At 38.8% G+C, this 19,761-nt stretch overlaps 1 protein-coding gene across 1 annotated transcript in view; it reads right to left on the reverse strand.

Moving 5' to 3' along the window:
- The window catches only part of LOC136886712 (uncharacterized), a 141,363-nt gene that overhangs the window by 41,228 nt on the left and 80,374 nt on the right, over positions 1 to 19,761 (reverse strand). Inside the window, exon 6 of the mRNA XM_068230926.1 lies at positions 1,865 to 3,529. Coding sequence (XP_068087027.1) covers positions 1,865 to 3,529 — 1,665 coding nt within the window. The remainder of the gene's footprint in view (positions 1 to 1,864; positions 3,530 to 19,761) is intronic.

Below are 19,761 nucleotides of genomic sequence, written 5' to 3' on the forward strand. Positions count from 1 at the left end.
AAAATGAAAGACTCCCTAGCCCTCGCAGACCTAATAGCGTCAGGGTCGGAAAAGAACAAGAGTTGACCAAGGGAGGTCGGATAGGATAGATGAAAGTGAGGAGCCTGGTACAAGTAAGTGGAAGCAATGCCAGGACTCAGCTGAGGACCCCGTGGTCGACAACCCACGCTCCAAAGTTCAGAGCCCCTGGGGCCCCTATTAGTCGCCTCTTACGACAGGCAGGGGATACTGTGAGTGTTATTCTACCGCCCCCGCCCCCAGGGGGTTTGGTCGTGGATACAGAGAATGAAGTCTTGTTATAATAAACGACAGTAGGGATATAGTGAAAAAGATTAAAGGGGAAAGAATACATAGGGAGCGTAGATAGTTTAAGAAGCGAAGGTCGAAATTGATTCAAGGAAATATAAGCTGTGTATATAGCAGGAAATCGTCCATTACGGGGAGGGCGTGTTTGATAATATTCATATAAGAGCTGTAGCTTCGAAAATAATGGATAGGATGAACAGGCAAGGCGTTTTAGCAAGTATTTCTGAGCATGTTTATGCCGTCTAAGTACTAGGGGAAATTCGCCTGCCTCTACTAATAATGCATTGGTAGGGGTAGTCCTGAGAGCTCCAATACAAAGTCGCAAAGCACGAAATTGGATGGTATCAAGTATCTTAAGGGTTGTAGGTGATGCTGTATCTATGAGAACAGTAGTCAAAATATGAGCGAATAGTCGCTTTATATAATGAGAGGGCAGTAATGGGATCAGCACCCCAGTGGCGCCGTATAACAGTTTGTAAAACTTGAAGGCATCTATTAGCTTTTTGACTTAAAGATGTAAGATGCCGTTGCCAAGTAAGCCTTTGGTCAAATATTATCCCAAGATATTTGTAATGAGTGGTAAATGAGATATTATGCCCTTGGAAAGAAAGAGGGGAGTGATCATATGAGTGCTTGTGTGTAAAGAGCATTGCAGCGCATTTATCAAGAGATAACTGAAGTCCATTATAATGAAACCACGTATATACTTCACTCATGACGTTACTCATAAGTGTACGGGCTTCATCAATACAAGTATGGGAAGTGTATAAAACTATGTCATCCGCATAAATGAGAACACGAACATGCTGCGAAATTAGGTGTTCAAGATCACTAATATATAATGCAAAAAGAAGTCCGCTTAATATATCTCCTTGAGGCAAGCCACTACGGGAAGTTCGACTAGTTAAATGATGGTGTTACTGCTTATAACTCTTGGTCACTAATCAATATTTAATGCATTTATTTACACTGCTGTATGTACAACAATAAGATTTTACAAGCAAAAAACATCATCTTAATGAATTCGCGATATCGGGTTCCTACTTTCTTTTTTTCTGTTATTTCTTTTGTCTCTTGTCTTTCACTGCCTTCTAAAATCTGCTACATCACTCTCCTGCCAGTAACTAAGTTACGTTAACAGAATATGAAAACTTTTATGAACTGTACATGACAAAAGGCTAACCTAACCTAACCTAACCTAAAAAGTCATTAATGTCCCGATATCTGGTAGGAAATCTTATCACTCTACCACTACGTGTAGTCTTGACTCGTTCACTGTCCTGGAAGGTATTTTCCTGTTTCTGGTTGGTACGGTATTTTTCGGAAACAGGGGGTGTTATAGGAGGTAGATTAGGATTCCTCACTGTATCTCGTTCTGTTTCTTCATCTGCTAGTATATAAGCAGGTTTGAGTCTATCAATGGAAACGTTTACATCTTTGCCCTTGATACTGATGGTGAAATATTTGTCCTGCCTCTTTACCACTCGGAACGGTCCTTCATAAGGTGGCTCGAGGGATTTTTTAACTTTGTCTGTCCTCAAGAACACATGTGAACTACAAGAGAGGTCTTTGTGAATAAATGTAGATCTGGATGTCACTGTTCTAGGTTTAGCAGGCTTAAGATGCTTTATGTGATCCCGGAGTTGGGTCACAAAGGTATCTGGATTGCACTGTAACTGCACTGAATGTTCGAAAAACACTCCAGGAAGTCTGATGGTGGTTCCATACGCCATTTCTGCAAGTGAGTAGTTGGAGTCTTCTCGAATGGCTGCTCGTAGACTAAGTAGAACTGTCGGTAGGCTCTGAGTCCATCTGGGGTACTTGTGTGCTCTAATTGCTGCTTTAAGAGTACGATGTAGCCGTTCTAATTTTCCATTTGCCTGGGGATGGTACGAAGTTGTATGTTGCACCTTAACTCCGCAGAGCTTTGTTAAGTCTCTAAATAATTCTGATTCAAATTGTTTCCCTTGGTCCGTAACAATTACTTCTGGAACTCCAAATCTACTTATCCAATTGTTGTAGAATGAACTTGCTACTGACTGGGAGGTGATATTGGCCATTGGAATGATTTCCATCCAACTGCTGAATCGATCAATGCAAGTAAGGCAGTAAATGTTTCCCTCTGATGGTGGCAAGGGTCCAATTATACCTATATGAACCACTTTGAATCTATCATCTGGTTGCTCGAAATTTCCAACTGGAGACTTAGTGTGCCTTGTCACTTTGTTTTGTTGACAACTAATGCAAGATTGAGCCCATTTACGCACATCATTTCTTATTCCTGGCCATATAAACTTGGCAACAACGTTTTTGACTGTTGCTTTCACGCCAGGATGTGCCATATCGTGAATCTGTCTGAAACTTTTTGTGCGAAATAACTTTGGAACAAAAGGGCGAATGTTATTAGTAGAGACATCACACCACAGCATGTACTGAGAACCTAACTGACACTGTTTGAATTTCAGTGATGTGTTGTCTTGTCGTAACTGCTTCAGCTCTTCATCATTTTCTTGATGCTTTGCTATGACTTCATAATCAATTACTGAAATTTCATGAAGTCTTGACAGAGTATCGGCTACCACATTATCTCTGCCACTGACATGACGTATGTCAGTCGTGAACTGCGAGATGTACTGCAGATGCCGTAGTTGCCGAGGGGAAGCCTTCTCATTCTTTTGTTGGAAGGCGTAGGTGATTGGTTTGTGATCCGTAAAAATGGTAAGTTCTCTACCTTCAATGAGGTGCCTGAATTGTTTCACGGCTAGGTATATTGCAAGCAATTCTTTATCATATGCACTGTAATTCTTCTGCGCACTGCTAAGCTTTTTGGAGTAGAAAGCTATAGGTTTCCAACCAGCATCTTCATATTGCTGTAATGCTGCTCCAACAGCCTGATCAGAAGCATCTGTGAAAAGGGCTATAGGCAGATCTGGAACTGGAAATGTCAGGAATGTAGCATTAATCAGGTCTTCTTTACATTTCTCAAACTGTTTCTTGGCTTCGTCGGTCCAGTCAATTTTTCTGCTGTCGTTCTTCTTAGCTCCTTTCAAATATTCATGTAGAATAGCTTGAGTTTCTGCTGCATTTGGCAGATAACGACGATAAAAGTTGATCAAACCGAGGAATGTGCGTAAGTCACGCACGGTCTCAGGTAACTTATAGTCCTTGATTGCTTGTACCTTCTCAGGAAGTGGTCTCGAACCATCTTGTGTAATCAGGTACCCTAGAAATTCAAGTTCTTTTGCAGCTATTACAGATTTAGTCATGTTGATACGGAGGCCATACTTCGACAACCGTTCTAAAACTAGCTGTAGGTGATGCTTGTGTTCTGCAACTGATTTGGAGGCAATCAATATATCATCCAGGTACGGAAATACGAAATTTAACCCATTCAAAACACCATGGATGAACCGCATGAATGTCGATGGGGCATTCCTAAGTCCAAAACTCATGACATTAAATTCAAAAGTCCGAATGGTGTGATAATGGCAGTTTTGTGCTTGTCTTCTTCTGCTATTGGGATCTGAAAATACGCCCTGAATAAATCAATTTTGGAAAAAATCGTTGCACCATCCAAGATGTGATGAAAGTCTTCAAGTCTCGGAATAGGATACCTGTCTGGAACTGTTCGTTCATTCAGTCTCCTATAGTCTCCACATGGACGAAGTGATCCATCCCTCTTGTTTACCAAGTGAAGACTTTCTGACTTTGATGGCCTGATGATTCCATGATCCAGCATAAATTGAAATTCTTGTTTCGCTTGCTGTAACCGATGAGGTGCTAATGGTCTTGCTCTAGAATAAACTGGAGTTCCTTGGGTATTGATATAATGTTTAATATTATGTGGAATCTTTTCTGGTACCAAATTTGGCGATGTTATTTCAGGATAGGACCTGAACAAGTCGGCAAATTGCATACCTTTGTTCACTGTACTTATAGTTTCATTTTCCGAAATGGATATAACCTCACCCTTGCTTTTAAGTTTGGTTACGCCATCTGTTAATTGTTTGTTACGAATATCGACACATAAATGAAATTCGTTTAAAAAATCTGCTCCTAATATACCCTTGTTGACCTTAGCAATTACAAATGGCCACTGAAATTGTCTGCGTAAACCTAAATCTAAAGTTAGGGTTTTGATACCATACGTTGGAATTACAGTACCATTGGCAGCATAAAGTTTAAACGAATCATCGATTCGATCACAGTTCCTTGGTGGAATTATTGACACATCTGCCCCACTGTCAACTAGGAACCGCAGGCCTGTTTTATTATCTGTTACGAATAACCGGTGTTTGCGGCTTCTATCATGGTTCTCGGCAGGTGAACTAGCCGCTAATTCTACTGCCCGTTGGAGTTTTCCGACGACTTCCATGAGCAAGGCTGTTTACATTTCTCTGGAATGCATTGTTGACCAAATCGGAAGTGATAATAGCAGTACTTGCCTTTTGGGTCGTATCTTCTTCTACTTCGGCTTCGGTCACGACTAGAGCTTCGCCGGCGATGACTACGCTTTCGACTGCTGGGTTGTCCTACGGACATCGTAGCGATTTGTTGTTCCAAATGAGCAATCCTAGTAATTAACTCATTAATAATAGTACCTTTTGGGTCTTGGGTATGAACCTTGAATACGTCATTGCGGGGGTTCATCTCCAACATCTTATCAGCCATCACTGCGACACGCTCCAGGCACTCTTCGCTCACGACTAGGATATTTTTTATCGAATCTGGAAGCTTATCTAGCCAAAGGGTTCTAATAACCTTATCAGTCACATCCTTTCCAGCTAACGACTGCATTTTGCTAAGAAGCTGACTAGGTTTGTAATCTCCTAACTCTACACCAGTAAACAATCTTTTGATTTTCACATCTTCACTCTCTTTGAAAATATCCAGGAGCCGTGATTTGGCGGCCGTATATTTAGCAGTTCCTGGTCCTGTTATTATATCCCAAATATTCTCGATATATTTTGGTTCGAGTTGGGCAATTATGTAATTAAATTTGGTTTCTTCGGATGTGATTCTATTAATGTTGAACTGGGCTTCTACTTGGAAAAACCAAATTTCGGGCTTCTCAGACCAAAACGGAGGAATTTTTATGCTAACCTTGTTAGCTTCGCAGCCTACGGTTGGAATATCTTTGTTTTCCTGGGTTGCCATTTCGGGGTTAGTTCCTTTTGTATATGTTTCTGAATACACAATTTATAACACATTCTACGGCCTAAGACTGATATTCATCACAGGATGATGAAATGAATGCGACTGAGAACTTCTACTCACGTAACAGTGTGCTGTTGTTTAATTGGTGGCTTCTTTATGTTTCACTTCACTACACTTCGAAAACTTGCCGTTATTTGTATCACGTCGGAGGTCACCAATGTTACTGCTTATAACTCTTGGTCACTAATCAATATTTAATGCATTTATTTACACTGCTGTATGTACAACAATAAGATTTTACAAGCAAAAAAACATCATCTTAATGAATTCGCGATATCGGGTTCCTACTTTCTTTTTTTCTGTTATTTCTTTTGTCTCTTGTCTTTCACTGCCTTCTAAAATCTGCTACAATGGTATGAAGATTTAATTGTTAACGAGCGAAAGGTATATATGTTTTGTAAGATAATTGGGAAGGCGGCGGGTAGCCGTTTCGCAGCGAGTTTAGCCCAAAGCACATGTAATGGGACCGAGTCATAAGCTTTATGTATATCCAAAAAAATAGCAAGGGTACTTTCTTTACGGTGTTGGGCAAGAAGAAGGTCTGTGGTCAAAATATTAATAGGATCATGAGTACTACGGCCTTTGAGAAAAGCATATTGATGTTTAGGGAGTAAATGATAATATTCCAGTGTCCATAACAAACGTTATAAGAGTAGTTATAAAATTGGTTTGCGCACGCAAGATCCTAGGACGATACCACGATAATTCTCGGGGTTTGTAGGGGATTTTAGGGATTTGAGAATAGGAATGAGAAAAATTCATTGCCCTGAGGAGGGGTGTGAGTGGTAAGCAAGATGTCATTATAAAAGTGCATGAGTATCGACTGCGCATGCAAGGGTAATAATCGAAGCATTTTATAGGTAATGTAATCTGGACCAGGAGAGGATGTAGATGCGGAATGGAGAACAGCTTCCAACTCACGTAATTGGAGGGGTTGGAGGAGGGTGGGATATTGATAGTTTGCGGGATAGGAATTGAAAAAAGAGGTAATGTATAATCCGGAGTCAATGAATGGAAAAAGGAAAGGAGAATATCTTGTGGTATGGGTCGGGGCCGTTATGTGAGAAGGAATGTGACAACGTCCGGATGGCGCTCCATAACTGGACGGGAGGTATATGCGAAGTAAGAGAAGATATAAATGTTTTCCACGCGGCACGACGTTTTTGATTGAAAATTAAGTTCTAGCAATATGATTTTTCAATCTAAGATAATTCAGACGTGTAAGGGATTGGCGATACGTACGAAATAAAAGTTTACGCTGTATAATGAGTTGATGGCACTCATTATCCCACCAGTGAATATATTGAAAGGGATGGGGGACAGAGGTAAAAAATGGTTTACAAGGTTGGTAAGTATCAATATACTGGGTAAGGAGAATCAGAAGAGATTGATACGTTAAGGGGCGTGTCGAGTAATGTTGAAAATGATATTCTAGGAATGAGGGGAAAGTTTGACTATCAAAATTCCGTGAAGATCGGATATTACTGGCAGGGGAATGAGGGTGAACAGAGGGAGCAGATCGGCCAAAACCGTATGTGACCCAAATGGGATAATGATCGCTTGTGAAAGTGTCCGAATGTGTCGCCCAAGTAAGCAGGGGTGTCAGATTTGAGTGGCAAAAAGTAAGGTCAACTGCACTAGGTGGAGATTCAGGAGAAGCAATTCTTGTTGGAGAACCATCATTAAGGAGAGTCAAATTAAACCGTTGTAAAGATAAAAGAAGATATGAACCACGGGGGTATCGTTAGCACCACCCCAGGCGGTATGGTGTAAATTGAAGTCACCTAAGAATGAAATATTGGGTAAAAGCTCAAATTGCTGAAAAAATTGCACCCATTGTGTGCTTGTAATACGAACATTAGGAGGACAATAAAGATTGATGAGGTGTAACTGGCGATAAATAATACCAACAATGAAGGTGTGAGGTATAGGGTTTTGAATAGGAAAGAATTGATAGGGGAGGGAACGATGGATAAAGAAGGCAGCTCCACCATACCCTGGGCCATCGTGACGCACTTGATTATATCCAATGAACGAAAATGTTGTTTGATCTTAAAACCATGTTTCTTGCAACTCAAGAATATGAGCACAGATTTCGTTAATAATTAATTGAATTTCACTCTTCTTATTGAGTACACTCCTTTCGTTCCATTGAACTATGTTATCATACAGAGTAAAAATGTCACATAATCATTCTCGTAGGTGGTGGATGACGTGCTTGATAGAGGGCTGATCACCTAAAGCTTGGAGTAAAAGGGAAATGATGTTATGAATATCTTTCTGAAGGTGGCCCTTTTGGCGATAAACGGGATGTTCCGTATGCTCGGAGGGGAAACGGGGGAAGTGACATTATCTGTAGAAGTCGAGGGTTGTGATTGCAGGGAGGGTTTGGGGGGCATTAATACTCACAGGTGAGTTAAGTGAAATAGGTGGATCTCTAAGTATAGCCATATATGCAGCTGTATCGTACCCCGGAAGGGGTTGAGGTCTTATTGATTGCATAATAACTTGAGTAAACTTACGTTTTCAATGGTTTTCAACGGGTGGGGAGGAAGGTTCACTAGCGAGGGGAGGGATTTGTTGCGGATGTTGAGTACGGCAATATATCGGGGGTGTAACCTTTGATTTAGCTTCTGGGAAAGATATGTTCTCAGTGCTCATTTTTTTAATAAGCTGTTGATGTTTATGTTCGGGACATATAACATGACCTGTTGGATGGTCCCCTTTACAGTGTGAACATTTTGTAATCCGTTCGGTACACTTATCTGCGGCATGCTGCAGGGAGCATTTGCCGCATCGGAAAGCTTGTACCCGACACTGGCGGACGGTATAACCATAGCGTTGACATTTTTTGCAGATAATTGGATTGAAAATAAAAGGTTCAACATCAAGAAATACACTATAAAGTGAGACATAACGTGGAAGATTTTGTGAGCGGAAGACTACTTTGACAGAACCAGTGGATATGTATTCAATGGATTCATTGATAACAGCTTTACGATGTAAACGCTGGAGAGATTTGATCTTATAATCGGCTTTGAGGTGTTGGAGAATAGACTCCTCAGACAAGTTTTTATCTACTCCTCTTATAATACCAACACGAAAGATATTCGAGCTGGGTATGTATTCTCGAGCGTGAATGGATTCAAGTAACGAATGACACAAGAATTCGTTCGCGTGAACAGCGTAATTGAATTCGACTTGAAGACGATTTCTGCCTTTACGTGCTATTGATTTGACTGGTAAATTCCTATCGTAAAAATGTCGGCCTAAAGCCATAGGGTGAAGTTGGCCGACATTTTTATCGCCTACTAATTCCACCAAAACAATATGTGGTCCAGAATGTTCCCGGGTATACACTTCCTGAATAACAGGAGGTGGTGGTTACGTGAATGATGTTGATCCACGAAATATCACTGTAATATTTGTCACAAACGGAAGATAGTAAATGCTTTTACTCGAATAAAGTCTCAAATCCCAGTTTGATTAAGAAATAATACGAAATATTTTATTTTAGAGAATAGCCTACATACTTTACTGCCTTACAACAACTACTACTGCTACGTCGCAGCGCTTCCGTAAGTGTTTTGTTTGTCCAACACTGTCGTCTGTGATGTCTTTGCTCACTGAAGTTCTTTGGTGTCGTTTTATTGATTTTTCTCATTCGATGTAATTTGATGGGCTGTCACTTCATGTGCACCTACTGATTCATTAAACGATTTATTGGTCCAGGGATCATGCTATTTTTCAACAAAATACCCGCACTCCCATTCACTAGAAAAAGAGCTCGTTCGTGCCAGCCCTGGACCTCAAGGAAAAAACGACGGCACGAGCAGAGGAATGAAAGACATATGGCCAAATATAACAAAAATCGCAGACATAGCACTCCCATTCATCGGTGGACCTAGACCTCAAGAAAGAAACAAAAGACGGCGCAAGCAGCGGAATGCAACACCATGGACTCTTATTTACAGCCAGTAAATACGTATCCATATTTCTTGCTAGTAACGACGCTATTTCTTAATAAACATGGGATTTGAGACTTTATTTGAGTAAATCAATGATTACCTTTCGTTTGTGACAAATATTACAGTGATATTTCGTGGATCAACATCGTTCACGTAACCGGAGGTGGTGGCTTTTGACTACGTTGCGTTGTTTGCTTGTCAGGTACTTGATCTTGATTAGGTTGATCGGTAGATTGATTATCCAGAGATTCATCGTCCATTTCCACTTCAACCTCATTATCAATAGATAGCTGTGAATTGTCCAAGAGGACCTCCCCTCCACTGGAGGCCGCCATCACACGAAGTCCTCAACGCTAACGATATGCTAGAAAAACGAAACACGAACTAACACCACACGTCCACTAAACGATTCGTATCACAGTGTGAACTCAATTAAGCTACCAAACACAGCACCAGAAACAAATACTCTTTTTTTACAACAAAAATATAACCGCCAACTATTCAAGGAGGTACTCCATTCGTTTTCATTATCTAGCTCGAATTCCCAACTCCGTCGTAGACTTGTAAGTAGTCTTCTGCTAATATATCAAAATCTCTTTGTTTGCAAATGAGGTGTCTACCTCGGTGGCAAATGGTGCACTAAAATACATTATTGTCAAGCACTAAATTTTAAATTAACAAGAGACAAAGAAAATTTTCCTAGAATACAATATTATACAATTTACGCTAATAATTTGTTCTATTAAACACATACATCATCCTTAATAAATTTATATTGTTTACAAAATTCTACTTATAATATCTTACAAACATAGTCAACTTATATACAGGAGTGAAATTACTTCTAATAATAATATACAACTGGTATAAGATTAAAATTAACATTGAATTTATTTACATATTTATATTTTACCCATTTTGGAACATAAGTAGCATATTCGATGTAAGGGTCGTTATTCTTGTTCTGCCTGTTCTACCTTAGTTTAACTGTTCACCACTAGATGCGGTGCAAACTGCGGGCTGAGAGAACAGGCCAAGACCAAGTATAATATTATCAGACCTGAATGCATAAACCGATACTTACAAAATGGCTGCCACATTGGGCTACGTGTTAGCCGGCATGTGGGCTAACATCCAGTTTGGTTTAAACCGCACACAAGTGTGGTTGGTTGAGATTGCCTTGCTACTGAAATTCGCGACTTAATTATCCACCGAACATTTTTGTGTGTTAAATAGTGTCGCAGTGTCCTTTAATTGGTTATCTAAATATTTTTAATATGTTAGTGATTTTTTAGTATTTAGATGTTATTTCAGTAAGTGGCGTGAAACTGACAAAATGGCAGATTTTACCTCATTCATATTTGAAGTTCATAAGAAATTCGTTAAACCATTCACTGTAATAGTGAAGGAAGACTGTGTTGTTTGTGAAGGTGGGTGGTGGGTATTAACGTTCCATCAGTGAGTTTTAAAGTTTCAAGTTCATTTGTAATTCAAGTGTTTCACAAAAATGTGTGTTTGCCTGCAGAGCATTTTAGGTTTATATTGGAATGTGATGCTTCTGAAGATCTAAATATAACAAATGGATGAAGTTTGACACTTTGGTAAGTCATCTCACAAGTTATTCTGATTATAAAATGAATCACATTGTGATGACGACCTCAAAAACAGTGAGCTCGATACCGACAGATTGGTATTGGAGATCGAAAAACACAAGCCCTTCAAAAGAAAAAACTCAAAGAATATAGTGATCACAAAATAAAGGAAACTCTTCGGAGAGAAGCATGTTTAGGCCTACATGTCTGTTGAAACTGGACTGAATCTTCCGGAGCAGAGAAGAAAAATAAAGGTGTGTTTGATCCCCTATTTGAGTACAGTTTAATCATTTCACATTTACTACGGCGGTGGCGGTTGTATAATGCTAGATTCGTGTAGTGTTTCAAAGATATTGGGCGTAATGACCTATTCGGGCTAATGATATTGGGATCAAGATCTTTTATTTGTCATAAGTGCCGCTTCGTACATATAATTTTTATATTTTTATTTTTAGTTTTTTATTTTATTAATTAATTCCAACGAGCCAAAGGCTCATATACAGGAATTGTACAATACAATGTTTTTAGCGTCTAAAATTAATATAATACATATACATTGGCTGCGAATAAATACATAAATTTGTTATAATAACGTTACTGAACGTTAATGAACTCGGATATAAGACAATACAACCAATAATTAGGGTAATCGATAGAATAATTATTACCATATTAAACATATTTGAAAAACATATACTCCAGAAGAAAGTATCAGCCATCTGGTGGTGAATGACGTTAGCATTACAAAGAAAGAGGCCATTTGCAATCATCTACATGAACTATACGTTAACGTAACAGAAAATAAGAAAAGGCCATCCCGAAGAAGAGCAAGTTCATGGCAGCACAGTAGCTGAAAGTCAAACTAATAGTATTTTCATGTCTCCAACTGATGAATATGAAGCGTCAAAAATTATCACTTCTCTATAGAATAAAATTAATTTAACAGAAGGTAAAATAACCAACGTCGTGTGTAAAACCTGTGTTGAAAGTTTAGTGCCATATATTGTGGAATTATTAACCGTTGAAATCACAGTGGACAAATACCCCAATTACTCAAATGCACCAGAATTTTGCCTATCTTTATTATCAAGATAAATAAATAATAAATACAGATCCATCCAATTACAGGCCAATTAGTATATTATCTGCGATTGGAAGACTCACCGACGTTGGTAAATTTTCTATGTAAAACTAATTACTTTTCCGATAATAAATATGAGTTTCCCCCAAATAGAGGAACTGATATTGTCATATTTGACACAGAGATTGATGTTCAAAAGACCTTAGAAGGAAATAAATTAGCAGCAGGGCTACCCATGAATCTTAAAAAAGCATTGACCTGATTGACCACAAAATACTTCTGAACACGTTACAAATAGCACACAAATGGTTCCAAAATTATTAATCAAACCGAACACAATATGTGACGATTAATGATACGAAAAGTTCTAAGCAACAAACTAAAACGGGAGAAGCACAAGGCTCGGTACTAGCTCCTATTCTATTCTTGATTTGTATTAATGACATCTTTAACACTAAAGGGAAAATGTAAATTATTTGCCGATGACATCTTAATAAATTATAAAGGACTAAGCGAAACACATATTATGGAAGATATAAAATGTGACTTGACAAGCTATCGGACTGGGCTTTATCTCAAAAATTGATCATATATGTGACTAAAAACAAAATACTTAATCGTTCATAAAGCAGCCCAGAAGATCGCAGTGGCTAACACTGTTACCCCCCTACACAACCAGCTAACAGAGAGTCAACTCAGCTATGTATCTTGGTATAGTATTATTAGACTCGACACTTTCCTGGGAAAGTCATACTGATAATGTAATCAGCAAAATTACCCCTTTGATAGGAATAATGCATAGGTTAAGATACAGTCATTTCTCTCACCAAAAATTGAAGTGTACGTATTATGCAATGATATACGCATAACATACACAAGCTTCATTTGGGAAAGATGTAGGAAAGATTATTAATAATTGAAAAATCCTACAAAAAAGAGCCATTAAAGTCATATATGGATTGCCCTTCCCCAAACCGTCACATGAATTTTTTCAGAGTAAAATATTCTGCCATTCCATAAGCAAATTGCATTTTCATCCTCAGTCTTCATGTATAGGCTGGACAGAAAATTAACCCACTCTGCTGTTAACTTCATCCATTTGAGTAAAATTCATATTATATGAAACTAGATCATTAAGGACATATCTCTCTCAATCCAATTCAGTTCAGTATGGAGTGAAAGGTATAGAATCGTCGATGTTTAGGGAATATAAAGTATTGCCTCCTGTTATAAAGACCTGTAAATCGGTTAAATGCTTTAAGAAAAAATTAAGGAATATTACTCCTATAAACATATATTAACAGAATATTAACAGAATCTCTATACAACTTAATTTATTTTTTCATTATTATATTGTCAATATTTAATACCTTATAATCATGCGATATCTGAATATACTTCTGAAAAACCATGATGCTAACGTGCTTAAAAACTACCTCCTCGTTATCCAAAAATGTACTTGTCACCTTACTGACAAAGCTGTAGTATATGAAATGTAATTATTGTGTACTGTACTGTCTCTATCACGAGCCATACGCTCACGGGACCTCTTGTGATAAATAAATAAATAAATAAATAAATAAATACAATGTTCTGAAGAAGGTCATAGTCCCGACTTGAGAAAAATTTGAAGATGAAAAACAGTAGCGTCTCGCTCTAAAGGGCAGAGGGGCACCTGCATGGTTTTATAATGTTTTCATCAGTCGTGATCTTCCGCTTCCTCTGGTGGGCTTCTTACTGGCCGGTCATGTTGGGCCTGTGCCCTTCCCCGCTGACTCTTGGGTAGGTCATTTTTTGTTCACGCCTGCGTAGAACTAACTATTGTCATGGAAAAAAATATAGACACCCGAGTTTATACGATAAAATGTTTATATTTCGTCCCACATAGAAACAAGCTACACCAAAATTTAGCTTATTTTATTCTACGTTTAATTATGTATAGTAGAAATTTTTATCATATCCAGTTAAAATTTTAACGCTGGTTGAAAAAAAGGGCCGGCATTTTTTCCATTTCAAACGGAGCACTCAGTCTGAAAATTCATAACTTTAAACGTATTGATCTGATTGTTACCAATCTTGAATATATATTTAAAAAACTTATTGTTGATCTGTATACCAAGTTTTTAATTTTATCTGATATTTGTGAGAAAAGTTGCTGTAAATTTTGTGAAACAACATTTTCCTTTTTACTGGGTGATCATTGCTGTAAACAATTCGGCTCGTTATAAAACTCATGAGAATGTCAGACTAAAATTAAAACTGCTTTTTTTCTGCATGCAATTGTTGATGTTATATTGATTTATATTTACAGTAACTGAGTGGTTTTGAGAGAAGAAAGCAGCGTAGTGGCCGAGCGGTATTACCCAGTTGGCATATTTACCCCGCCAACTGAACTCTGTCACTGCTCTCTATCAGTTTTGAGTCATGTAGAACTACTTCACATGAATGAGTTGTGTTGTGGGGTGAGAAAATGTTATAACATGCTAGATGAAGGAAGGTGATATTTCCCCCAACACCCGGAACTTTAAATACAAGACTTTTCAAATGTTGAATGCATCCCACCGTTACTGCTGCTACCTTGAAGCGAGCATACGTACATTTCGAATAAGCCCTATCACCTAACCCCTATATTGTAACAGTAAATTTGGTACTTCGGTAGAGATGAGACGCAGGGCGTGTACCAGTCGCCGAAGTGCATACAGAGGGAGAGGGTTTGTTTAAAAGAAATCATAAAAACTTTTGTTTCAGAGTTTATTAAAAAATTGAAATTAATATCACCTCTGTACAGCGTATACAGTCGAAAACGTTCCTCGTCCTATGGCTGGCGATGTCCTTGGATTCCGGCAGCTCCATTTTCCATAGCAGCGAACCACCATTCGTCCCCCGATGGAAGTTCTAGAAGATCTATTCGGTGCTTTGAAGATCCATGGCGTCGAGGTAGTCCTTGTAAATGGTGAACATGAATGAACATCGTTCAGCTCTGGGGCGAGTTAGTGCAAAGGCTGCTTCTGCACAGATGATAGAGCGTTTATAAATGCTTTTAACAAATTCCAAACACAAATGTCTCGGTGAAATGTCACTTAATTTTGTCACGTGTCAAATGAAAGAAATATTCATAAAATAAAGTCCACTCGGAACTGATTGTCGAGTTTAAAGTTACTTAAAGTTTGTTGCACCTATTACAACGTGAAGTAATGTCACATGACTCAGTTTATTGAAGCACTGTTCAATTTAAATGAAATAAAGATGTTCCGCTCGTGAATCAGAACTCATTCACGTGTTGAAAATAATATGAAACCAAAAGACGAAATTAATTGAGTACTGACAGTCCTCGGTTCGACTGTTCGTAAACTAAATGTTCGTAGCATTGGAATACACTGTTCATTAGAATAGAAATGCACTGTTCACACATGCACAGTTCACAGTTTATTACCTAAAATGTCGACACAGTTTATGGATTGGTAAATTATATTTGGATTCAAACACAGTTTATAACTTAAAGTATTGAGTCCTCGGCAAGAAGCAATCAGTTCTAAGTCCATAAATTTTCAATTTCGAACACTCGAAAACGTTTGGACACTCGTATAGAGTAACAGTCAATAGATAATGTCCAGAAGATACACAATTCACCTCACGTCCTATCGGAGTAAAAGGTTGTCATAATATAAAGAAATCTGCATAAGTCCACACTCAACACAATTAGATTAAAGTCCACGAACTTGAAACTTAGTAGCGGCTTCACGCTCGACCACGGTACCCGCGAACTGACTGTGCGAATACTACAGTCTAGTATGCACATAGAAATCCCGGCCACAAACTGGTATCATATTCTGCAGCGCACTGCTGCTCACTATAACATGCTGTAACACACTGATCTGCTGAGCGAAGCAGTACGTATTTATATCTGATCCGGGCCTCCACCTCTTGTTCCATAACTTTATAGTCCCAAGTCAGATTCACGTGAAATTTGGCAGGAGCCTAGCTAAAGGATTAAGTTATATGGTGATGTAGTTCAATTTGTCAAATTATTATCGTGGGAAAAGTTATTATCCGTCGAATCTCATAGAACATTCTACATCAATCCAGCTCTGTAGTGCGGCGAGGCATGCTGTGACGTCACCCGCTCACTACGTCACACGCGGGCAGCTGTTGCTCGCTGCCTAGTCAGTCCTTCGTAAGCGGTCCGGAGCCTAACACGTAAGTTTAAGATTTTCATGACGGGGACTTAGTTTGTACCGTCGTTACCGGTACATCTCCCCCTCCTCCTGGGGAAAAGAAAATTCAATAGGATTTTCTTTTAATGATATTCTCTCCTGAAATATTTCTTTAGGTTGGCTGCATTGTAAATGCCCTCGATGCTTCCATCCAGCTTATTAATTTGTATGCCCCGTTTCCTTATCAATGACCAGGGGTTTTAGATACGGAGTGACACATTTAGAAATGATACCATTATTTCCATTTCCTTTATCACAATCCTGGCTTCCTCTCGGTACTTCTCAGGAACTGGATAGGGCCGTTTTTTATAAGGAGAGGTGTCCTTGACATTCAATTGGTATTCAAAATCTCTAATAACGCCTGGTTTGTCATCAAAAACTTCAGGGAATTTCTCAAATATTTGTCGAGTTGCTTCTGCCACGCGGGAATCGAACTCTGGGCTTTCAGCCGCACTGGTGAGAAATATGAAGTGATCACGACCTTCGTCGAACACATCCTCAACAATGGGCACTTCCTGGCCCTCAACGGGTCCCTCTTGACCGGGTCTACCCTCTTCGCAATCTATTTCATCGGCAGGCAAAGCATCGCTCATCTTGCCTCCGGCTTCTATGAATGGGGTACCCAGACCTTGGCACTTCAAATTATTACAGTCTACCAGCTGCAACTCTACAGAGTCGATATTAAAAAATCGTATGACGTTGGCAGGATAATCAATGATTCCCCCATAATTGGCTAGGAAATCTGACCCTAGGATGACGTTGAATTTCATCGGCGAAATGACTAGGAATATATGCTCGAACTGGACACCTTCAATGTCAAATGTAACAAAAGCTTGAAATTTACATTTGATATGCCTGTCCGGTACTATCCCTTTAATTTTTATCTGTGCGACTGGTATCAATAACATGTCTTCTCCTCCCTTCAACATTTCAATTAACCTCTCAGACATTAATGAAGCTTGAGCTCCAGAATCGATTAAGGCAGTTACATAAAGGGTATCCAAAGTAATATTAATAACTGGAAGACTTCGTTGGATCCTTGGTGTTGTAGGAGTGGGATCTTCATACAAGAGATCTGAGTCATCCAAGTACCAGTAATTAATATTAGTGACACAAATTATTTCCCCTCTACTACGGTTTTCGGGCAATCTTATTGTTGTGTTGTCGAAGTTTTTTTTAATTGCGCCTGTCGATTCGAGGTTGGTCGCAGGCGTCGTGTTCTGTCTTCTGGCATGCTCTTGATATTCTAAAGAGGTAGCGCCAGGTAATCCTTCATCCCGGTTTCGATTCTGGATATATTCGCGAGTTTCTCTCCATCTTCTTTCGATCTCGGCTCTCGGCGAATCTCTATCTCGAGTAAGTGACTCGGTAGGTTTCTTCCACGTTTGATTACGCCTATAAGGCGTACTTTGCCTGTATGGACGTTTCCTAAATCGCCGGAAATTAGATAACGAATCTCTCTGTGGTTCTACTTCCTCACGGGGTTCGGGATTCGATCTCGGTGGGTTGTTAACTTCGACATGGTTGGTTGCAACCTCTTTCGTCTTAGTAACCCTAGGTAGATTTTGTGTATGGGCAGTGTCAAGTTTCCTTAATAAATCATCAAGTTGTTCTAGGTCTTGAAAATTGGCTGCCACAAGAATTTCTTGTACATGCGCCGGAAATTGTAAAGTTACTACCTGTATTAACTCCTGTTCTGGCAAAGGAGGATCAAAGAATTGCATCTTCTTTAATTGGGAAATGAGAAAATCAGAATATCGTGAAGAATTAATAGCTGTGTTGTATCTCCTAGAGTACAATTGTAACTTAATCAAGTGTTGAATTTCCGAATTCCAAAACCTCTTCAACAAGGCTTCCTTGAATTCATCATAGGTTTTAATGTTAAATTTAAATGCTGTGTACCAATTTAATGCTTTCCCTTCCAATAATCTAGAAGCTATCCTCAATTGGTGATCGGATCGTACTTTATTCTCTTGAAAGTACTCTTCAATATTGAGAAGGAATTCTTTCGCTGTGTACTCTTCCTTTCCGGAAAATTTTTCAGGTTTATCGTCTGATAATTTTAAGACAGTGGAAATGCTAGAAATCTCCACTAAACCCTTGACACTGGTGTGTAGACACCTCCTTCTCCACCTGAGAGATTCTATTACCAATCGTCTCTATTTTTCCTTGTAATTCGACCTTGATAGTCTTAACTTGCCCACGGATGGAGTTTTCCACGCTCTGGACTTCCTTTTCGAGGTCCTGCTTCACTTCATTTACATCGCGACCTATGCGAATGATTTGAGTATGTGCGCTATCTAATTGGTCTTTTACATGCTTATCGGTTTCCTCCTGCCTTGTTTTAAGTAGATTGACCTCATTATTTATTTTCTGAAAGTTAGTCTTAAAAGATTCATGGATGTTATCCTGAATAGAGGCTATTTTTGCTTGTGCCTGTGATAACTGACCATGAGATTCCTTAAATTCTGCCTTTAAGCTTTCAACTCCTTTAATCAATTGATGTGAGGTGGGAAATGAAGCTTTTAAGTCTTCAACTATTTGTAGTTTAAGGTCCTGTTTTACTGTTTCTAAGTCACGGGTGAGGCGTTCGTTTACTTCCGTAAACTTAGAATTAATCTTCGCATTAGTTTCTGAGAATCGTTTTTCAATCTCAGAACCAGCTTTAGTAAGCCTATTTTCCAAATTAGCATTAACTTCGGTAAACTTGGTATTAATTACTTTAATTACTTGTGTGATACGACTTTCTAAGTTGGCTGTAGTTGCAACCTTAGTTTCGTTAATGCGGGCTTCTAATGTAGTACCTAATTGAGCAGTTACGGCATTGGCCTCATCGATACGAGTGTTAATCTCAGTAATACGAGATTCTAAAGTAGTACCTAATTGAGCAGTTACGGCATTGGCCTGGTTAATACGGGCTTGTAAATCAGCACCTACTTGAGCAATTGCAGCATTGGCCTCAGTAATACGAGCTTGTAAATCAGCACCTACTTGAGCATGCGATTTGGCGATACGTTCATTTAAGCTACTCTTAAGAGCTTCAATAGCCGCTAAAATATTTTCCATTTTGATGGTAATGTATTTAAACCAAGCAACAAGAAAATCATAAATCACTTGAAAAGAATTCAGATATCACCATTATTGTCCAATGGTTCAAAGTTCATGTTCAAAGTCATTCAAACATTCTCAAAAAGAAAAATCTCCCAGACATTTAACACACAAAAATTATCCCATATCATTGATAACACTTCTTATTATAGAGAAGTTAAATCTTGTTAGACAGTTCACTGTAATGTCAATAGTTATTCCACATAAAGCACTGGAAATGTATCTGAATTAAATTACTAAGTCACACGATTTTGGTGCGATTTTGTCTATCACTG

The sequence above is a fragment of the Anabrus simplex genome, chromosome X (assembly GCF_040414725.1).
Source record: "Anabrus simplex isolate iqAnaSimp1 chromosome X, ASM4041472v1, whole genome shotgun sequence".
NCBI lineage: Eukaryota > Metazoa > Arthropoda > Insecta > Orthoptera > Tettigoniidae > Anabrus > Anabrus simplex.